The sequence below is a fragment of the Neoarius graeffei genome, chromosome 22 (genome assembly GCF_027579695.1).
Source record: "Neoarius graeffei isolate fNeoGra1 chromosome 22, fNeoGra1.pri, whole genome shotgun sequence".
Classification (NCBI taxonomy): Eukaryota; Metazoa; Chordata; class Actinopteri; order Siluriformes; family Ariidae; genus Neoarius; species Neoarius graeffei.
This window is the reverse complement of record NC_083590.1, coordinates 53,671,756-53,691,653: the sequence shown is the minus strand read 5'-3', so window position 1 is coordinate 53,691,653 and position 19,898 is coordinate 53,671,756. Positions and strand designations below refer to the sequence as shown.

The following is a 19,898-nucleotide window of genomic DNA, read 5'->3' as shown; positions in this document are numbered from 1 at the left end:
CCGGAGGAAACCCACGCGGACACGGGGAGAACATGCAAACTCCACACAGAAAGGCCCTCGTTGGCCACTGGGCTCGAACCCGGACCTTCTTGCTGTGAGGCGACAGCGCTAACCACTACGCCACCTGCTTTACAATCTCATCTCATTATCTGTAGCCGCTTTATCTTGTTCTACAGGGTCGCAGGCAAGCTGGAGCCTATCCCAGCTGACTACGGGTGAAAGGCGGGGTACACCCTGGACAAGTCGCCAGGTCATCACAGGGCTGACACACAGACAACCGTTCACACTCACACCTATGGTCAATTTATGCTGTGTTCACACTTATACCGGTACGAAAGTGGTGTAACTGTATCGATACAAAGTATACCGGTACAGTTTAGTGCATCTGTCCACACTAGCGAGAAATGTTTGCGGTTTTCTTTCACGGTAGTTGAAATGTGCGTGCGCGAAATGCTTCCATGGTTACCGAGTAACTTCCTTCCGAGAATATGGCGGATGAAACAGCGTGTGTGCGCTTTTTGTTGTCAATGTACAGTCTATTTCTGGTGGTCATTTATTCAGTCGACTCGTATAAAACGCGCGAGGCAGTTGAGAAAGAAACAAAGAAAACGAATCTCCCTTTCTCCCCCCTCACTTTCTCCCTCTTCCCTTCCCTTCCCCTCCCTTTCTCTCCCTTTTCCCATCTTCCTTCCTGCCTCTTTCCCCCTTTCTTTGCTCCACGGTCATTTCGTTTTCGCATGCGCATTATATTTGTATCGATACAGAACCGCTTCATCTGTCCACACTACAGCGAAGCGCTACAGTACCGATGTATGGGTTTCGTACCGATACGGTTATACCGCTACAGTACCGGTATAGTTGCTAGTATGGACAAGTGTTGGGGTACGAAAGTAGTTTTGTATCGGTACGAAATCCCTAGTGTGGACAGGGTATTAGAGTCACCAGTTAACCTAACCTGCATGTCTTTGGACTGTGGAGGAAACCGGAGCACCCGGAGGAAACCCACGCGGACACGGGGAGGCCCTCGCCGGCCACTGGGAGGCCCTCGCCAGCCACTGGGCTCGAACCCGGACCTTCTTGCTGTGAGGCGACAGTGCTAACCACTACACCGCCCGCTTTACAATAATAAGCAGAAGGAAAAAAAATTTTTTTCAGTGGAAGTTTGAGTAATTATTCATGCAAAATTTACATACTGAAAGTATTTTCGTTAAAGTGTCGATAATTCTAGCCGCTGCTTTAATAGTAAAAGAGCCGTTCAAAAAAAAAAAAGCTCAGAGACTGAACTGGAAAAGGAAAAAACAGTAACCGTGAGCGCTGTAAAGGTGTGGAGGGAATCAGGAAATACTTTTCTTGGGGCAAATGTGATGGGATAGCAGGGTTTAACACACAAACCGGATCCACGCGCTGAAGCGGCCTGACGTTCCGGAGACCGGCAGGATTTCCGAGTTCAGCTCTGTGTTCGCTGTCGGGTTTTTCCGAGTCGGAAGTCGAACGCAGCGTTTCATAGCTCAGCTCGCTGTGTGCGCGCTCCAGACACGGCGGCGCGCCGGACCTGAAACATGGCGGATATCCAGGCAGCGGCGGCTCGTGGCGCTCCTCCTCTTCATCCTCCGGTACCCGCGGCGTCCCGGAACGGCTCCGGGGGGCAGACAGTAACGGCGGGACCCCGCATCGTGCGGATTATTAAGTCGGAGTCGGGTTACGGTTTTAATGTCCGCGGGCAGGTGAGTGAAGGCGGCCAGCTGCGCAGCATTAACGGGCAGCTGTATGCGCCTCTGCAGCACGTGAGCGCCGTGTTACCGGGAGGGGCGGCGGACCGAGCCGGGATATCCAGAGGAGACCGGATCCTGGAGGTGTACGTCCTGTTTCACTCTTTAACTTCATTATTCATTACAGCTGACACCGGCCTAGCTGTCACCACACACACACACACACCTGGGCAGGTAATGGGTTAACCATATAGATATAGATGATTTGAATTCTTTTATCCATGAACACACACACACACACACACACTCGGAGCATCATCTTCAATGTTCTAAAGTCACTTTTAATAAAGAGCTTCAGCTTCCAGACCTTCAGTTTGCTCTGAAACCACAAAAAGTTGGGTTCAGCAATAAAGCAGGTGTTTCATTTTCTCATGACACAACTAACTCTGGGGTTGTTTTACAATCAGGGGACAAAGTTTGTGTCACAGGGGTCCAAAATTCACATTGATTCAAACTGGTTCTGGTACCAGTTTTTAAGTGTTAAAAACTGTTAAAGACAAGACAAGTTAAAGAACAGATAGGCATGTGTAATAGTTTGTGTTATAACAAGATGAAGTGTAGCTTTAAGCAGGGCTGGGAGAAACAAATGAAGTGATTCTCGGAGAGGACATTTTTTTTTTTTTTTGACAATTCAGGATCCACTACTTCCACAGTGCTTTTAAATATAAGGCTGTAAGCTTTGTGTTAGTCGTCTCTAATATTTATGTCCCAATATCTTGACCACATTTTAGGATGAAAATAATCATTTGAGATATGTTATGTTATTTTATATTGAAAAATTAGCCGTCTCGGAGGGGACATTTGTTTTGACACAATTACATACTAATTTGATCAAAATAGTCTGAAAACTTACTGGCATTCAACATTAAAACTTAACTATCTTTCCAGTGATATGGAACCAAATATGTGTTTTATGGTATAAAGAATGATTTAAGTCAGGGGCGATTCTAGCATCTGATCTTTGGGGGTGCTTAGCCCCCAGAACTGACAGAGGCACCTGGCTTGAACGACAGTGTTTCCACGTTTATTCTGCATTTAGACTAGACTTAACTAGACAAGAAGACTAGACTTATGCAATGTTTTAACAGAAGCTGACCCAATAAACTATGATATCTATACATTTACGACCACTGACACAAATATTTACGTTATATTTTTAACTAAACAAGACCTACTACTGCATTTGTAATGTTGGAGCTATTCATTTTGAACAGTGGTAATTGTTAATTAATGTGTTATTGTGTATTGTGTAATAAGTGTGTATTATGATTTTACATTAGTTTACATTAGTTTATATGTTTTATATTTGTTATATTTTGGTCGTGTTCTTTTGATAGTCATTTGTTTAATTGTTTGCTTCGTGCATGTACGTTTCAGTGTCTGTTTTGATTAATTTGCTAATTATTATGATGCTATTTATGATAAAAATATAAATATATAAATGATAAGCAAACGTAAACGCTATGTTACATTAAATAAAATTGACTAACACACGATGGTCTAGCACCGTAGCACTTGTACAGCTCTGCACAAAAGTATCTCGATATGGATGATAAATGTCGTTTTTATCATTCTGTTCATAGACCAGGGAACATCAATATTGCATTATGCATATTATTATGTTGTGTTTAACAACTGTAACTCCAGTCCGTACCTTCACATCTCGCTATGCCAGTAATACTCAGGTGCTATTCGAGTTCCTCATCGGCGTGGAATCCAGTTAAAAAAAACACCATGTCGTAGCAAGCACTCGCGCGGACAGGCAACCCAATCAGAGGGGACGCAAGGAGGAGAGGTATTTTACTGCTCATAGAACTATCGCGTAATAGGTGAATTCAAGAACGCACACACGGCCGCGCACACATTCATTGCGCAGTGCGCAAGGGCACTTATTTCTGAAAATTACGTCCAAAAGCAGTGTTTTTGAGGGTGCTGAGCTAGGGGGTGCTGAGCTCGTTTTTGGGGGTGCTTGAGCACCCCCAAAAATAGGCTAAACACGCCCCTGATTTAAGTGCATCCCTTTTGGAGCTACCTGTAAGAAAAAGTGCTTTTTTGACCAATGACGTGAGTAATTTTGCTAAATATGATACACATATTGCCATACATTCACCAAAAATAACATCACCAATTTTTTTTTTTGCATGGTAAATAGAGCGATCACAGGGCTACAATAAACAACCAAGTTTATTTAGTCAAACCTTTTGATATTGAAGATAAGTGTTAAATGTGATTTTTAGCTTGCGTACCCTGATTGTAAAACAACCCTATTCCTTCTGATCTTCTATCCCTGGAACAATAACCAAGCTCTCGCTGCAGGATGTCCGAGTACTGTAAACGATGCACTAGTTCAGATCTTCTCTCTATCTCCTACAGTACGTCAGGAGTCATCACGGTCATAATACTCCTATTCCAGGTGTGCAGCTTCCACTTTAATACACCACACGTACCTTTAGAGATCCATACACTGAACTTTGCACTTTTTAAGTGCATTTTAAAACTTTATAGCTGCTTCTGAACACTTTACCATTAAATGGTGTCACCCCAGTATTTTCTGACTCCACTATGTTTCACAGGATTTTCCAAAGTCCCTCGTCTGCAGGTTCGGTATGAGTTGGTTTTGTGATACACTCTTGTAAACCTCTACACTTTCAGCTGAGCTTTGAGGTTTATTAATATTTCCCCTTTTTAATGAGCATATCCTCTTTTACATACATACGGGGCTTTTGAAATGACTACGTATGGTTGTCTGCGCCAGTCAAACCTGAAGGTTACCTTCTCATGCTGAAGGTCAGTGAAGTGTGTTAACAATAAATGTGAAATGACTCCAATTAACTGGAACAAATATGAGGAAGCTTCCTAGATAAAGGCTGTAGAGACTTCATTACTACTTTTTGTGTTCAGTACTCATCTCTGAATAGATACAGTTCACGTCAGAAGTTTACAGACATAAACGTCGGGGTAATGTCGGTCTTTCAGTGGTTTCTCTCATATCCCTTTTCCACCAAAGCAGTTCCAGGGTTGGTTCGGGGCCAGTGCTTAGTTTGGAGCCGGGTTTTCTGTTTCTACTGACAAAGAACTGGCTCTGGGGCCAGAAAAACCGGTTCCAGGCTAGCACCAACTCTCTGCTGGGCCAGAGGAAAGAACCGCTTACGTCAGCGGAGTTGTTAAGACCGACAACAATAGCAAGACCGCAAAAGGTCGCCATTTTTAAGTGACGAGAAGCAGCAGCTGTACAAACGCGAAGTCATCCGTTATTGTTGTTGCTGCTTCTTCTCCGTGTTGTTGCTTCGATGTTCGCACCAAGGTTTATGCAAATGCAGCGACGTAACTAACGTATACAGCGACGTAATGACATGGCTCCCCTTAGCACCGTGAGCTATGGAAAAGCAAACTGGTTCTCAGCTGGCTCGCAAGTTGAACGAGTTGTGAACCAGCACCAGCACTGGCCCCGAACCAGCCCTGGAACTGATTTGGTGGAAAAGGGGTAAATGTCTTAACTTCTTGTTCATGTTGATGATTGACTCCAGCTGGTAGCTTCTCTGTATACACCATAAAACGAGTTTGTTTGACAAGTACAAGTTAATATGAGGCGAAGCCACTTTGATAGAAGATTCAAACTGTCCCCCTTAGCTGAGAGGAAACTGGTTCAGATGGTCAGGAACAGCCCAGGAACCACCAAGGCACAGACCTGCCATGAACTGGAAGCTGCTGGAACACTGTCTACAGTCAGCTGAGTTTATATCACTATGGACTGAGAGGCTGCTGCTCAAGAAAGAAGTTTCTGCTCCAAAATCTACACCTTCAAGCTCAAAGTTTACAGCTGATCACATGGACGAGGAAAGTTTTCTGGTCATATTGAGTTGTTTGGCCATAATGACCAGAGATATAGGTACACTGTACTAACTGTTAAGCATGGTTCAACAAAGTGGATAGAATAATGAGGAAAGAGGACAACCTCACAGTTCTTCAGCATAACCTCAAACCATCAGTTTGACGGTTGAAACTTGGACACAGTTGTGTGTTCCAACTCTCCCCCCGTCTGTCCCTCTGAGTTACATATCAATCCTGAGATCGAGATGCTGACCTCTTCTGCTCCTCAGACCTGCCTGATCCATCCTGATGCCCTACGTCTGGCTGGAGTCTCGTCACATCGCTCCTGTGGAAGACGGCCCCGTATGGACAGTTGATAGTCACACTTGGAAGACGCTCTGGACTCTTACAGTAATGCTTTTATGGCTGAGGACTACAGTTGACTTGCTAACTTTAGGACTGCAGTTGTCATGAACAGTTTTGCACTCAAGTTTCCATCAGTGAAGAGTTATAACGCCAATGAAACGGACTTAATGTTAAAACTGTTATCACGTTGTCTATCACCCAAATGAGGATGGGTTCCCTTTTGAGTCTGGTTCCTCTTGAGGTTTCTTCATGTCGTCTGAGGGAGTTTTTCCTTGCCACCATTGCCACAGGCTCGCTCATTGGGGGTAGATTAGGGATAAAATTAGCTCATGCTTAGTTATTTAAATTCTGTAAAGCTGCTTTGCGACAATGTCTATTGTTAAGCACTATAAAAATAGACTTGACTTGAAACTTGACTTGTCTCAACAGGACAACGACCACACACACACACACACACACACCCCAAAGCTGGTTGTGGAGGATAAAACAGGAGAACATCAAACTTTTATACAAGCCCTAACCTCAACCCTGTTGAAAATATGTGGACTGCGATTTAAGTCCGTTCCGTTCCAGGAAACACAATTAAACTCGGCCAATTCTGCCAAGAAGAGAGGACAAATATCCAACCAGAAGCTTGTTGATGGTGAACAAAAACATCTGGTGAAGGAGAAACTTACTAAGGGACATTTAACCTAATATTAGGTGGCTGTATGTATAATTTTAATCCAGTGTTGATTTCAGAAAACCCAAAATAAATTAAAACTTGTGCACCAAATTCTTTTTATTTTATTTTAAAGATGTATTGTACAATCATTCTGCCAGAGAAAAAGAACAGTTCAGAGAAACCACTGAAAGCTTGATATCCCTGTCCATGACGAGTGTCTGTAAACTTCTAACCTCAGCTGTATAAAATAAATGACCTTGGTGCACTGTCAGGACAGGTTTTTGTTCTATAGTTTCAAAGCGGGGGCGGCACGGTGGTGTAGTGGTTAGCGCTGTCGCCTCACAGCAAGAAGGTCCTGGGTTCGAGCCCCGTGGCCGGCGAGGGTCTTTCTGTACGGAGTTTGCATGGTGTCCGCGTGGGTTTCCTCCGGGTGCTCCGGTTTCCCCCACAGTCCAAAGACATGCAGGTTAGGTTAACTGGTGACTCTAAATTGACCGTAGGTGTGAATGTGAGTGTGAATGGTTGTCTGTGTCTATGTGTCAGCCCTGTGATGACCTGGTGACTTGTCCAGGGTGTACCCCGCCTTTCTCCCGTAGTCAGCTGGGATAGGCTCCGGCTTGCCTGCGACCCTGTAGAAGGATAAAGCGGCTACAGATAATGAGATGAGATGAGATGTTGATGTATTTCCTTGTGAAGCAGGAAGTCAGGGTGATGCTCAACTACTTGACTGAGGTACGCAACAGGCACGTTGCTGAATGTAATCAGACCCGTCACAGTTTTAGCTGAATATGGAGAACAGCAAAGAGGTTAACGAGAGCCTTTTCTAAGAAGCCCAAGTTGGTAAAACGAGCCTGTCGGAATCACGATCGCGTACAAATCCCACCCTGTTCAAAACCAAGAAACTCCTGGTGCTCACAGTGCATGGTTCCGTGTATAATTAATGAAATGCTGGTTTCCACTATGCGAGTTACACGTTTCCACGATGCACATCGGAACATTTTTGTATCGTGGTGCTTCGTGTCACCTCTATGTTCGATTAAAGCTGAAATGTCAGGTTTATGTTTATAGTTTTGGGTGTTTGATGCTGTTGTAGGTTTGAAGCAGAATTCCTGTATCCAGGACGGCCATTCAAAAAGGAAATGGAAAATATTTTCTTCCTCAAAGTTGGCTGTGAATTTCTATTGATAAAATATTGCACTATTAACTTGCCTGTGATGAACAGCTCCCACGGTTGTGCTCAGTGACGTATGAGGGCGATGTGGCAGAGCGTTGGTGGTGCAAATGCCAGGAATTGTCTGTCAGTACATGTGGGCTGAGGAAGGAGAAGATTTGATTGGAAGCTTTTGGTCGTTACACTTATCAAGGCCTTATTAATTCATCTGCATGACCTGTGTGTGCACGCACATGCACTAGCTTGGGTTGCAATCATATTCCCAACCAAATTTTAATCCGTTCCCTTGATGGTTCTGTTTAATGAAATGCCTCTTAGTCATGATTTTAAAATCAAGCCGCCTGTTTTGCTGACTTCAGTGCATCCATGTGGCTGCTTTTATTTGTCCAGGCTTGCTATCGGTGTGCATCCGTTTTATTCCATTTTGTTTGTTTCAGCTTTATTTAACCAGAGTAAGATTCAGAGAGAATCTTTTTCAAGCTAGTGCTGCCCAGGAAGTGAGCACAATAGTTATCACGAACAGCGTTCAGGAAACAGGATGTAACTCGTAGCACTTTAAACAGCACTTCATATTCTGAACTCGTTCTACATTCCTGCCTCAGAGTAGGTCACATTTCCCATTTCTGGGTAGATTATTTTCTTTCTCAAAGCCAGGCTGTCATTGAGGAAAGCCGACCAGAATGCATGTGAACATCAGACTGGTTACAGATCTCACTCGGGAAATGAAACGGAAATATCCGTATCTTTTTAATTTTATGCTGTCTCCGCTGAATGCTAGGAGTGACCTGAAAACGTTTAGCTTGCGTCTCTGTGTTGTCACTGCAGTCCTATAGCATGTAGTATTCACTGAAATGTCATGTCTTTTCAATACGCGAGGATGTACTGTGGCACACTGAAATCTGTGCTTGGTTATATTATAACCACAGCATCTTCAGTGGTTCACAATGGAAGAGGGCGGTCGTAACTCGCAATGACCTCAAATTGCATATATTCAAGTTACAAAGTTGGAGGAACACACACACACACACACACACACACGTCTCCATGTTTGTCCTTCGTTAACACCAAGCTTTCTCGAAAGCTTGGCTTAGATTTCGATAGAGAGGAGCTAGAAAAAGCTATCAAAGGCTTAAACAACTTACAAAGCTCCTGGTTTCAACTACATCACTGCTGAAATGCTCAAATACAGCAGCAATTCTCTATCAGAGAGGCTACTTCGAGTGGTCAGTGTAATCAAGAACAGTTTAAAACCACCAAGTGATTGGACTAAGAACATCATTGTCCCACTGCCAAAAAAAGGAGCTTGAATGAAGATAAATTACAGGCATAACACTGAGCATTGCTGCAAAACTTTACAATAAATTACTGCTGAATCATGTACAGTGGTGCTTGAAAGTTTGTGAGTCCTTTAGAATTTTCTATATTTCTGCATAAATATGACCTAAAACATCATCAGATTTTCACACAAGTCCTAAAAGTAGATAAAGAGAACCCAGTTAAACAAATGAAACAAAAATATTATACTTGGTCATTTATTTATTGAGGAAAATGATCCAATATTACATATCTGTGAGTGGCAAAAGTATGTGAACTAGGGTGCATCAGTTGCCCTCACTTTCATAAAATCTGATGCATTTTTGTTCGGGTGTTCCTTTTCACCAATAAAGACATCCTGTAAAATGTTTTGACCATATTCAAAAGTCTAATGGTGGCACCATGAGGTTCATTTTTTTGCCAAAAAACGCTTATTTTATGTTTTCACGTAAGGTTTGAATCACAATGTTGGACTCCATTTATTGATTTCTTGTGACCCAGAGATCATGTTAAGAACCTTTGCAAGGGATTGAGAAGCATTAATGCGATTCATAATACATTTGTATTGTTTAAAAGTAGTTGAACAATGATTCAATGAACAGCTAAAACTCGAACTGTGCTTGATAATACATTTAGAATATGTACTAAAAGCGTGTATCTAAGATATTTGGTATACTCTATAAGGTGCCATAATGTTTCATGAAAAATGATCGAATTTTTGTCATAAAATAGCAGCTTTTTCCATAACTTTGAGCTCCTGGTGCCACCGTTAAACTTTTGAATTTTGTCAAAATATTTCACCCAGTGTGTTTTCTTACCAAAAGGAACATAAAAACAAAAATGCATCACGATCGGAGGAACTTTTCATTTTTAGGGGGCAACTGATGCACCCTAATGTGAACCTTTGCTTTCAGTATCTGGTGTGACCCCCTTGTGCAGCAATAACTGCAACTAAACGTTTGCGGTAACTGTTGATCAGTCCTGCACACCGGCTTGAAGGAAGTTTAGCCCATTCCTCCATACAGAACAGCTTCAACTCTGGGATGTTGGTGGGTTTCCTCACATGAACTGCTCGCTTCAGGTCCTTCCACAACATTTCCATTGGATTAAGGTCAGGACTTTGACTTGGCCATTCCAAAGCATTTCACTTTATTCTTCTTTAACCATTCTTTGGTAGAACAACTTGTGTGCTTAGGGTAGTTGTCTTGCTGCATGACCCACCTTCTCTTGAGATTCAGTTCATGGACAGATGTCCTGACATTTTCCTTTAGAATTCGCTGGCATAATTCAGAATTCATTGTTCCATCAACGATGGCAAGCCGTCCTGGCCCAGATGCAGCAAAACAGGCCCAAACCATGATACTACCACCACCATGTTTCACAGATGGGATAAGGTTCTTATGCTGGAATGCAGTGTTTTCCTTTCTCCAAACATAATGCTTCTCCTTTAAACCAAAAAGTTCTATTTTGGTCTCCTCCATCCACAAAACATTTTTCCAATAGCCTTCTGGCTTGTCCACGTGATCTTTAGCAAACTGCAGACAAGCAGCAATGTTCTTTTTGGAGAGTAGTGGCTTTCTCCTTGCAACCCTGCCATGCACACCATTGTTGTTCAGTGTTCTCCTGATGGTGGACTCATGAACATTAACATTAGCCAATGTGAAAGAGGCCTTCGGTTGCTTAGAAGTTACCCTGGGGTCCTTTGTGACCTCGCCGACTATTGCACGCCTTACTCTTGGAGTGATCTTTGTTGGTCGACCACTCCTGGGGAGGGTAACAATGGTCTTGAACTTCCTCCATTTGTACACAATCTGTCTGACTGTGGATTGGTGGAGTCCAAACTCCTTAGAGATGGTTTTGTAACCTTTTCCAGCCTGATGAGCATCAACAATGCTTTTTCTGAGGTCCTCAGAGATCTCCTTTATTCGTGCCATGATATACTTCCACAAACGTGTTGTGAAGATCAGACTTTGATAGATCCCTGTTCTTTAAATAAAACAGGGTGCCCACTCACACCTGATTGTCATCCCATTGATTGAAAACACCTGACTCTAATTTCACCTTCAAATTAACTGTTAATCCTAGAGGTTCACATACTTTTGCCACTCAGATATGTAATATTGGATCATTTTCCTCAATAAATAAATGACCAAGTATAATATTTGTGTCTCATTTGTTTAACTGGGTTCTCTTTATCTACTTTTAGAACTTGTGTGGAAATCTGATGATGTTTTAGGTCATATTTATGCAGAAATATAGAAAATTCTAAAGGGTTCACAAACTTTCAAGCGCCACAAGCAGACAGGAATGAGACCCCTGATAGAGTAATTCATCGGCAGTTGTCTTTTGTTGGTCACTCAATCAGGAGGACTGACTGTGATCTCATCCAACAGTACTGCCTATGTTCCATCGAAGCAGAGGAAGACGTAAATCAAACTACTTGCAACATGTTGCCAAACTTCTAAGCATCTAGGTCATGCTGGATGAGAGGGAAGTATGGATTGCTGCCAAGGATCAGGTCTTGTGGAGATCAAAAGTTGAAGCTGCCTCACATTTCTGTATCTCACAAGATGAGACGAAGCCGACCAAGAGAGAGCTAAGAAGTGCTGCTTTGTTTATTGCGGACTCTGTGAGCAGCAGTGTTGATTTTTACGTCACTTGCCGAACTGAGTTCAGGAGATCATCCCAGTTTCCTGAGTAGGAATGCCAAGTGTTTGGTTTTTCCAAGTCTGACGTTGGTAATTGAATTATGACTTTTAGTTGAATGCAGGAAAAGGCAGGTTTATGTCACAGAGGGAGCATCCTGTCTCCTCCTTTCCTGTGATTGGAATCCAGTAGTCAGTTTGTTGGTTGCAGAAGCATCTGTGATGGACTGCGTACTATAATTAGAACAGCTGGTGTTTATGAACTGCTGAACAGATCGCGTTGGTGTCCCTTTGTTTATAGCAGAAAAGAGAAGCCTTTATCACCTATACAATACAGTGAAATGTTTGTGTGTATTCCAGCTTGTCAGGAAGTTGGGGTCAGGGGATACAGCACCCTAGGGCTGTGTGATATATCGAATGTACTCGATATATCGCTGAAAATTCTGTGTGCGATATATAAAATTATTATATCGTAACTATCGAGTATTTTATGGTTATCTTCCGACTTGCGTTCGTTTCGTGTTTGTTGTGTTTGTTTAAAACCTTTTCCGGTGGTTTTCTCCCTGTCCCTCAGGCAGTAACGTGAGAGGCTGCCTAAGGGGAAAGAAAACAAAAACGTCACGCACTCGCCAACCAATCCCGGGCGACATCTCGGTGCTGAAAGGAACTTCCGGGAAGATATTTTCTAGTTTCGGTTGTGTTGCCAGATTGGGCGGTTTTAAGTGCGTTTTGGCGGGTTTTGAACATATTTTGGGCTGGAAAACGTCAGCAGTATCTGGCAACACTGCCGGCGGGAAGATTTCCTAGTTCCGGTTTACAGCGCTGACTCAGTTCGTGCAGTCGCTGGTGCTGCATAGGCTACCGTGTAAGCTCTGCCAATTTCAGCGACAAATTAAAAATGGAAGCGGACGAATTGGTTCCTAAAAGAACTAGTAAGGGGTCAGTCATCTGGCATTTTTTTTGGATATCGCGATGAGGACGTGGAGCAGCAAATGCCAGTTGTTTGTAAAGTGTGCAAAAAAACCCTGTCATCACGAAAGGCAGCAGCCGGAATTCTACACATCTGAGAGGCAGAGGCAGAAAACATTCAGTTCAAAAGTGTGCAAAGAGAAAAATTATGTTTTGCAGATCTCTCTTCTCTCCCTCAATCTCTCTCTCTCTATTGTGAATGTTCCAGTGGTTCTCAGTAGTCAGGTTAATAGCTTGGAGATGTATTTTTTTTAAATAATTTAATGAATGAGCACTTTTCTTATTTAGGCTAAATGTCTCTCTGTGTTGAGCTTGCACTTTATTGATTCGAGCTCTGAGCAGCTTTGTATTGTTTTGCCCCTTTGTTGCAATTTTCAAGATTGTTTTTGCAGTTTGTGCCACATCTTTGTTGAATAAAAATAGTCTTATTTCAATTCAATTGTGATTAATCACCAACATGAAAATGTAAAATGTGCTGTTGAAAACCACCTGTAAAGTTAACCAAGAATGTTATTTAATCTGCAGGGACTGTAGTGAAAACAGTAAAGAGTAAAAGTTAGATTTCATGGGGTTTTTTAGAGGAGATTTAAATATATCGAGATATATATCGTGAAATGGAGAAAATGTATCGGGATATTCTTTTTTTTCCCATATCGCACAGCCCTACAGCCCCCCCTGGAGCAGAGAGGGGTAAGGGCCTTGCTCAGGGGTCCAGCAGTAGCAACTTGTTGGTGCTGCAGCTTGAACCCCTCACCTTCTGATCAGCAGTCCAGAGTAGGGATGTTAACCGATGACCGTTTGACCGATGGTTGACCAAATCAACGTCAACCAGTTAATTTTTTTTTGGTTGTCTGTTTAAAAAAAAAAAATCGTTTTGGAGCGGAGAACCTGGAATTCTGTGTTGTAAACGCTTGGGGCATGCCATGCGGTGTAAGGACGACAGCTGACAAATCAGAAACACCCATTCAGTCATGTCCCGCCCTCCCGCCCCAGTTAAAGACAGCTGACAAATCAGAAACACCCATTCAGTCATGTCCTGCCCCAGTTGAACACAGCTGCCACTCGGCGAAAGAAAAGTGTAGACACAGGCTTTTTAGCTTACAAATTACTATTTTTTTTTTTAATTATTATTAGAAGGCACATTGAGTTTAGTCCTGCCTTGGCTAGTGCATTCTGAAAGCATGTTTCGGTCTGTAGCCAACAATGCATGTTATTGCAGATCATATCTCTCCACACAAACTAAAGGCACAGATTCCGACTTTTTCACGGCTGAATCGCGCAGATCTGATTTTTTTATTTTATTTTTTTTAAGGGGGGCATTGGAGTGTCTGATTATAATTTCATCAAAGTAAATTCTGTATATAAGCAAATGCCGTTACAGTCCATGAAACATAGGAAGTATGAGAAGAAAACAATAAATCAGAAAGCTGTGCACGTTTGCGCGAAAGCTGCGCAAACATGCGCAGCTTTCTGATTTACTGTTTTCTAGGCCTGACGGCAAACAATCGATTAATCGTTGGTCGACCAAAAAATTATTAGCCGACCAAAATTCCATTGGTCGATTGGTCGCAGGGAAAAAAGCCGCGTCTTGTCAAAGGGCTGAAGGGCTTTTAATTTGACGGGCATGATAAAGGAAGTCGTGACACTAATTTACTGTTGGTGATTTTTTTTTAACACGGGCAGACAGCATGTCTGGAAGGAGCTCTAAAATATGGGATCATTTCGAAAAGAACAAAGATGACTCAAAGAGGGTTACGTGCAGAATTTGCAAAAAAACATTCGCCTTTCATTCTTCCACGACGAACATGCTTTACCACCTCAACCATGTAAGTAGCCTACTAGCCTAGCTAGCCTACCCCTTGCAACCTGAAGTTTGATTGCAATACGTAGGCCTACTGGTTACTGGTAAAGCTAAATTATCCAGCTCACTGTTTTACAATCTCTCTACAGGCGCATCCACTTTATTGCGATGAGCCAGCCTCCTCCACAGCATCCTCATCATGTTCAGAGTCCGTCAGTCTTTCTGATTATTTTTGTGACACATTCAAACATTTTGTTAGTTACACATCCCTGTACGTCCCCTATTTCAGGCAATCAGACAACATAACCATTTTAAAATGCCTGCATGGCTGAAAATTGCATGAAGGTTACCCCCGCCGTTAGTGGTAAATGCGCATAGATACGGCAGCCCGGCATTACAGGTAAAGCCTCACAGATGTGTATCCCGGTAAAAATGGGCAGGTTTTTTTTTTTTTTTTTTTGGGGGGGGGGGATTAGTCGGAGTGAATGCACGACCACTGGTCGACCAAGAAAATCCTTGGTCGGGGACAGCCCTACTGTTTTCTTCTCATACTTATATACTTCCTATGTTTCATGGACTGTAACGGCATTTGCTTATATACAGAATTTACTTTGATGAAATTATAATCAGACACTCCAACGTCCCCCTTAAAAAAGAAAAAAATCGGATCTGCGCGATTCAGCCGTGAAAAAAGCGGCATCCGCCAAAAGGCGCGCCGTTTGCATCCCTGTTAATTCCAATTCAGAATTTTAAACTCCTAGGTTAACCGACTTTAACCGGCTAATGAGGCTCGATGGTCGGCCAAGATTTTTTTTTTGTAAGTTTTCGCCATCCCTAGTCCAGAGCCTTAACCCGTCATCTTGTCGGTTGAAATAGTTTCTCGTGTTACTTGTTTTCTACGTTTGGTTCTGTGTCTGAATAAGTTCAGAAAGAAGAGCCTGTGGGGGTAAAACTTGTGCGAAGCATTTTATTATGGAAAATGTTATGCTGAGCTGCTTTCATCAGTCTCTGTGCTTCCTCCCCTATTAATCTGGGTCAATTTTTCTTATTGTCAGATTTGATTGTACACTGCATTAATGTACACTCACTGTCCATTTTAATAGGAACTTGTTGATTCTAAGATCCCTGTTCTTGGCTGCAGGAGTGGAACCCAATGTGGTGTTCTGCTGTTGCATGCTGAGATGCTTTTCTGCTCACCACGGTTGTAAAGAGTGATTATACGAGTTACTATATCCTTCCTGGCAAAAAAAAAGCTTGAACCACTCGACATTTTTCCTCTGACCCTCTCTTATCAACAAGGCGTTTGTTTCCACCCACAGACTGTCGCTCACTCACTCAGTGTTTTTTTTTTTTTTGGCACCATTCTGTGTCAACTCCAGAGACTGCTGTGTGTGAAAACCACAGGAGATCAGCAGTTTCTGAAATACTCAAACTAACACCCATGCCACAGTGAAAGAAAGTGACACTTTGAGATCACGGTTTTCCCATTCTGATGTTTGAAGTGAACGTTAACTGGAGCTCTTGATTTGTATCTGCATGATGCGCATCGTGCTGCTGTCGAGGGATCGGCTGATTTAGAGACCTGCAGAAAACGGGAGATGGATGGGTGTTCCGAGTAAAGTGGCTGGTGAGTAAGTCAACCAGAAGGGGGGGAGGAATAGAAAGTCGACACAGTCCTCTGCCTCGTGATCCTCATTGTTTTTGTTTTGCCAGCACACACATCAGCTCATGTGCTGCACTGAATATGCAGCATGCTGGTTTCACTTCCTGCTGTTCGGGTGACTCGGAGGTAAATTGTGTTCTCGCTGCACTGGACTTCATTCTGTAGTGAAACTGAGACCTCCTCTAGGAACGGTGGTTGTCTTGGTCTGTACACAAGTGTGTTGGTTGTGTTGGCACCAGCCCAAACAAACTGGTACTGAGCAATTAAACGTACCAGAGTTTCATAAAAATGGACAAAACGTAAATCGACTTTTTTTTGAAGGAGCACAAACATGGACTTCATTTGGCTGAATGGTGTGTTCCCCCCCCCCTCCCCCTTTGTTCTCCTTCTTCATCACTGTTTTTAGTTTCTGTCTCACTTTCACTGTCGCTCTGTTTCTCTGTACTGATGATATAAATTAATGATGGAAAGTTGACACTTAAGTGAGTGTGCGCACAAGAAAGAGCCATCTCCCAAAGAAACTCCGATCAATATCGTGATAATTTATACCATGATGCACTTTTTTTGAGATGATGTGGGTTTTGTACCTTTTTAAAATAACACGACCATTTTTCCCAGCCACTGGGTTTGTACAAGCTAGTGCATACTTGGTGCCAGTCCCAAACCCAGTAAGATTGGAGAGGGTTGCTTCAGGAAGGGCATCTGGTGTAAAAATCTATGCCAAACGGGTTGGAAATCATTTGGGACTTTGCCCTGTATTCTTCCCATCACTATGGCTACGTTCACACTGCAGGCTGAAGTGACTCAAATCCGATCTTTTCGCCCATATGTGACCTGTATCCGATCTTTTATTGACAATATGAACGACACAGATCCGATTTTTTCAAATCCGACCCAGGCCGTTTGGATATGTGGTCCTAATTCCGATCCCTATCCGCTCTTTTCATATGCGACTTCAGTCTGAACCGCCAGGTCGCATTCATCCGACTTACACGTCATCAACAAGCCACAAACGTCACTATTCCGCGCTGAAGTAGGCGGCGGGTCTCTCAAAAAAAAGTTACAACAACATGGCGCATAATCACGGGCGCAGATAGAGGGTGGGACTCGTCCCACCCAGATTTAAATTCACCTCGTTCGGTCCCCCCCACTTATAGGGAGGAAAAAACGTCTATGCTGTCTTTCTTTGCATAAGGCAAACCTCACGGAAAAATCAAAAGACTAATTACCATTCGGTTTATTGAGGTGCACAGCAGTACAGACATAGTTGCAACAACTCACATAAAACAAAACAAAGACTGATATTCGGTTGGTTGAGCTGCGCAGACTGCACAGGTTGCGAGCTCGAGCTTGGTTGCTATGGTAACCCACAACAAGTTTGACAGGCATATCGGGGTTGGGGTTGGTTTGCTGGCAACTTTGTCCCCCCCAGTTCAAAAAACGTATCTGCGCCCCTGCGCATGACATCAATGCGAGGGACGCTTCGGGCTGTGAAGGTTCTGAATCTTCTCAATGGAAGGACGCAGAGGTTAGGGAGCCGATTTCCATTTGGGGGGATGCAGCTATTCAAGCTAGATTGGATGGGTCATACCGCAACCGGGCGGTTTTACTTCCGTAAACACTGGCCATGCTCACTGCGTGTGACGTCGTCGTATCCTGCAGTGCGCATGCGGAACACTTTTAGGTCACTTTTCGTTCATACTGAGGATCACATACAAGTCGCATATATTTGTTAATGTGAACGACCTCACAAAAAAAATCGGATTTCACAAAAAAATCGGAATTGAGCATTAAGCCTTGCAGTGTGAACGTAGCGCAAGTGATCTAATGTGACAAATAAACCGCAGAAGAAAACATGTTTGTGCTGTTTTCAGTCTTACGAATCCCTGCCCTCTGTTTTTGTACATGTCAAATAAAACAAATTATTTTGAATTTTTTTTCTTTTTAATACACCAAACACTATTTTTCTGGCAGTTTGTTAGGAAGCCAGTATATCATGGTGCATATTGTATATCAAAATGTCCTGAAATAAAGTGATTATATATTTTTTTTTCGGGTTATGTCCCCCAACCTTAGTTACAGCCTGGTGTTGTGTAGGAGACTTGCCATTGGTAGCCGTTTTCAACCGTGTTAAATGCAATTTGTACATGAAGTACATCTCGGAGTGATGAATCTGGCAAAAAAAAAAAAAAAAATTGTGTGTTTTCAACAACTATTATCAAATGAGTTTTTGAAAGCCAGAGCAATAAGATATCACGTTGCAAAAGTGTCTTACTTTCTGTTTCTCTGCTCTGTTTGTAGGAACGGCGTGAGCGTGGAAGGTGCTACACATAAGCAAGTGGTGGATCTGATTCGAACCGGAGAGAAGGAGCTGGTGCTCGCTGTTCTGTCTGTGTCCCCGCAGGAAGTAGACTGTCTCGACTCTGGAGAGGACGGCTCATCTCCACTTAATTATGACTACAGTGACAAGCAGGCGGTGCCCATCTCCATCCCCACCTTCAAGCATGTGGAGCAGCATGGAGAAAGATTTGTTGTAAGATCCACGTTTACGTAACCAATACAAAGTGCAGGATATTCAGTTTTTTAAAAAACGTGTTCTTTGAGGTACGTTTTTGCACACCCTCCTTCAGTTCTGGGGTTTTATTGATCAGCGCCAAAATAAGTCGTGTGGTCCTCGCCAACTTCTATACACAATCCCCGGTGATGACAAAAAAGCACAACAGATTTCAATATGTAGTCATTTTTTCCTAAAAGTAAACCAACATTCAGAAACCATGTGGGGGGAAAATAAGTACACCCTATACTTCAGTGACCTGGAGCAACAATGACTTGACAAATGTTTTCTGAAGGAATTTTTGTGACACTCGCACTACTTTGGAGAAATTTTGCTCGCTCGTCTTTAAAATATTGCTTCAGTTCATTGATGTTTGAGCTCATTCGTTTATGCACAGCTCTTTTAAGATCCTGCAACACTACCTCAATGGGGTTGAGGTCTAGACTTTGACTTGACCATTCCAACACCTTGATCCCCCCCCCAGCCATTCAGATGTCTGTTTCAGCCTAGCGTAAGCTGCTGGACAGATGGCTTCACGTTTGTCTCAAGAATATTCTGGTATTGAGGTTTTTCACCCACGTGACCAAGTCATGTGATGCATCGTTAGGCTGCCATTTTGGACGTCACGGCTCGAATCAGTTTGAATGCGAGGAAGGCGACAAACAAAAAACATAAAAGAAAAAGGAGCGAGATGCAGAAAACACCTTCACTATCCAGCGACGTAGTGCATTTACAGGGCGAGCAGAGGGAGAGGTATTTGCAAAAATTGAGGTTAGCAGGCTTAGAGAACGACGTTTACCTGCTTCCACCAGGATTGTTCACTGACGTACGGAAGTACACGAAGCCCTCGTCTTTACCTGACTTCGGCCCACATGATCTGTATACCTATGTCGTTAAAAACCCATCGCCATACACAGGTATTGATCTGAAAGCGTATAAGAGTTTGGATGCCTACAAATATTTTGTGTCAGGCTGGGTAACATGCCTACATCAGCGGGTCGTCCCTGGAGCCGGTGGTCGCCATCTTATTACAGCTAAGGTTTGTTCACATTTTCATTTACTTTCGGTCCTCAGGATAAACAAAATGTTATTAAATGTCATTGAAATAACTTCTTAGTCTGTTGAGACATGGCCCGTTATAAATTTGCTGTTACCAGGCAATGACCAAGAAC

At 42.9% G+C, this 19,898-nt stretch overlaps 1 protein-coding gene across 1 annotated transcript in view; it reads left to right on the top strand.

The window, feature by feature from the left end:
* Nucleotides 1-1,529: 1,529 nt before the first annotated feature.
* snx27a (sorting nexin 27a) overlaps nt 1,530-19,898 on the top strand; it is an 84,505-nt gene continuing 66,136 nt past the window's right edge. Inside the window, exons 1-2 of the mRNA XM_060904969.1 lie at nt 1,530-1,855; nt 18,474-18,705. Coding sequence (XP_060760952.1) covers nt 1,560-1,855; nt 18,474-18,705 — 528 coding nt within the window. The 5' untranslated portion in view covers nt 1,530-1,559. The remainder of the gene's footprint in view (nt 1,856-18,473; nt 18,706-19,898) is intronic.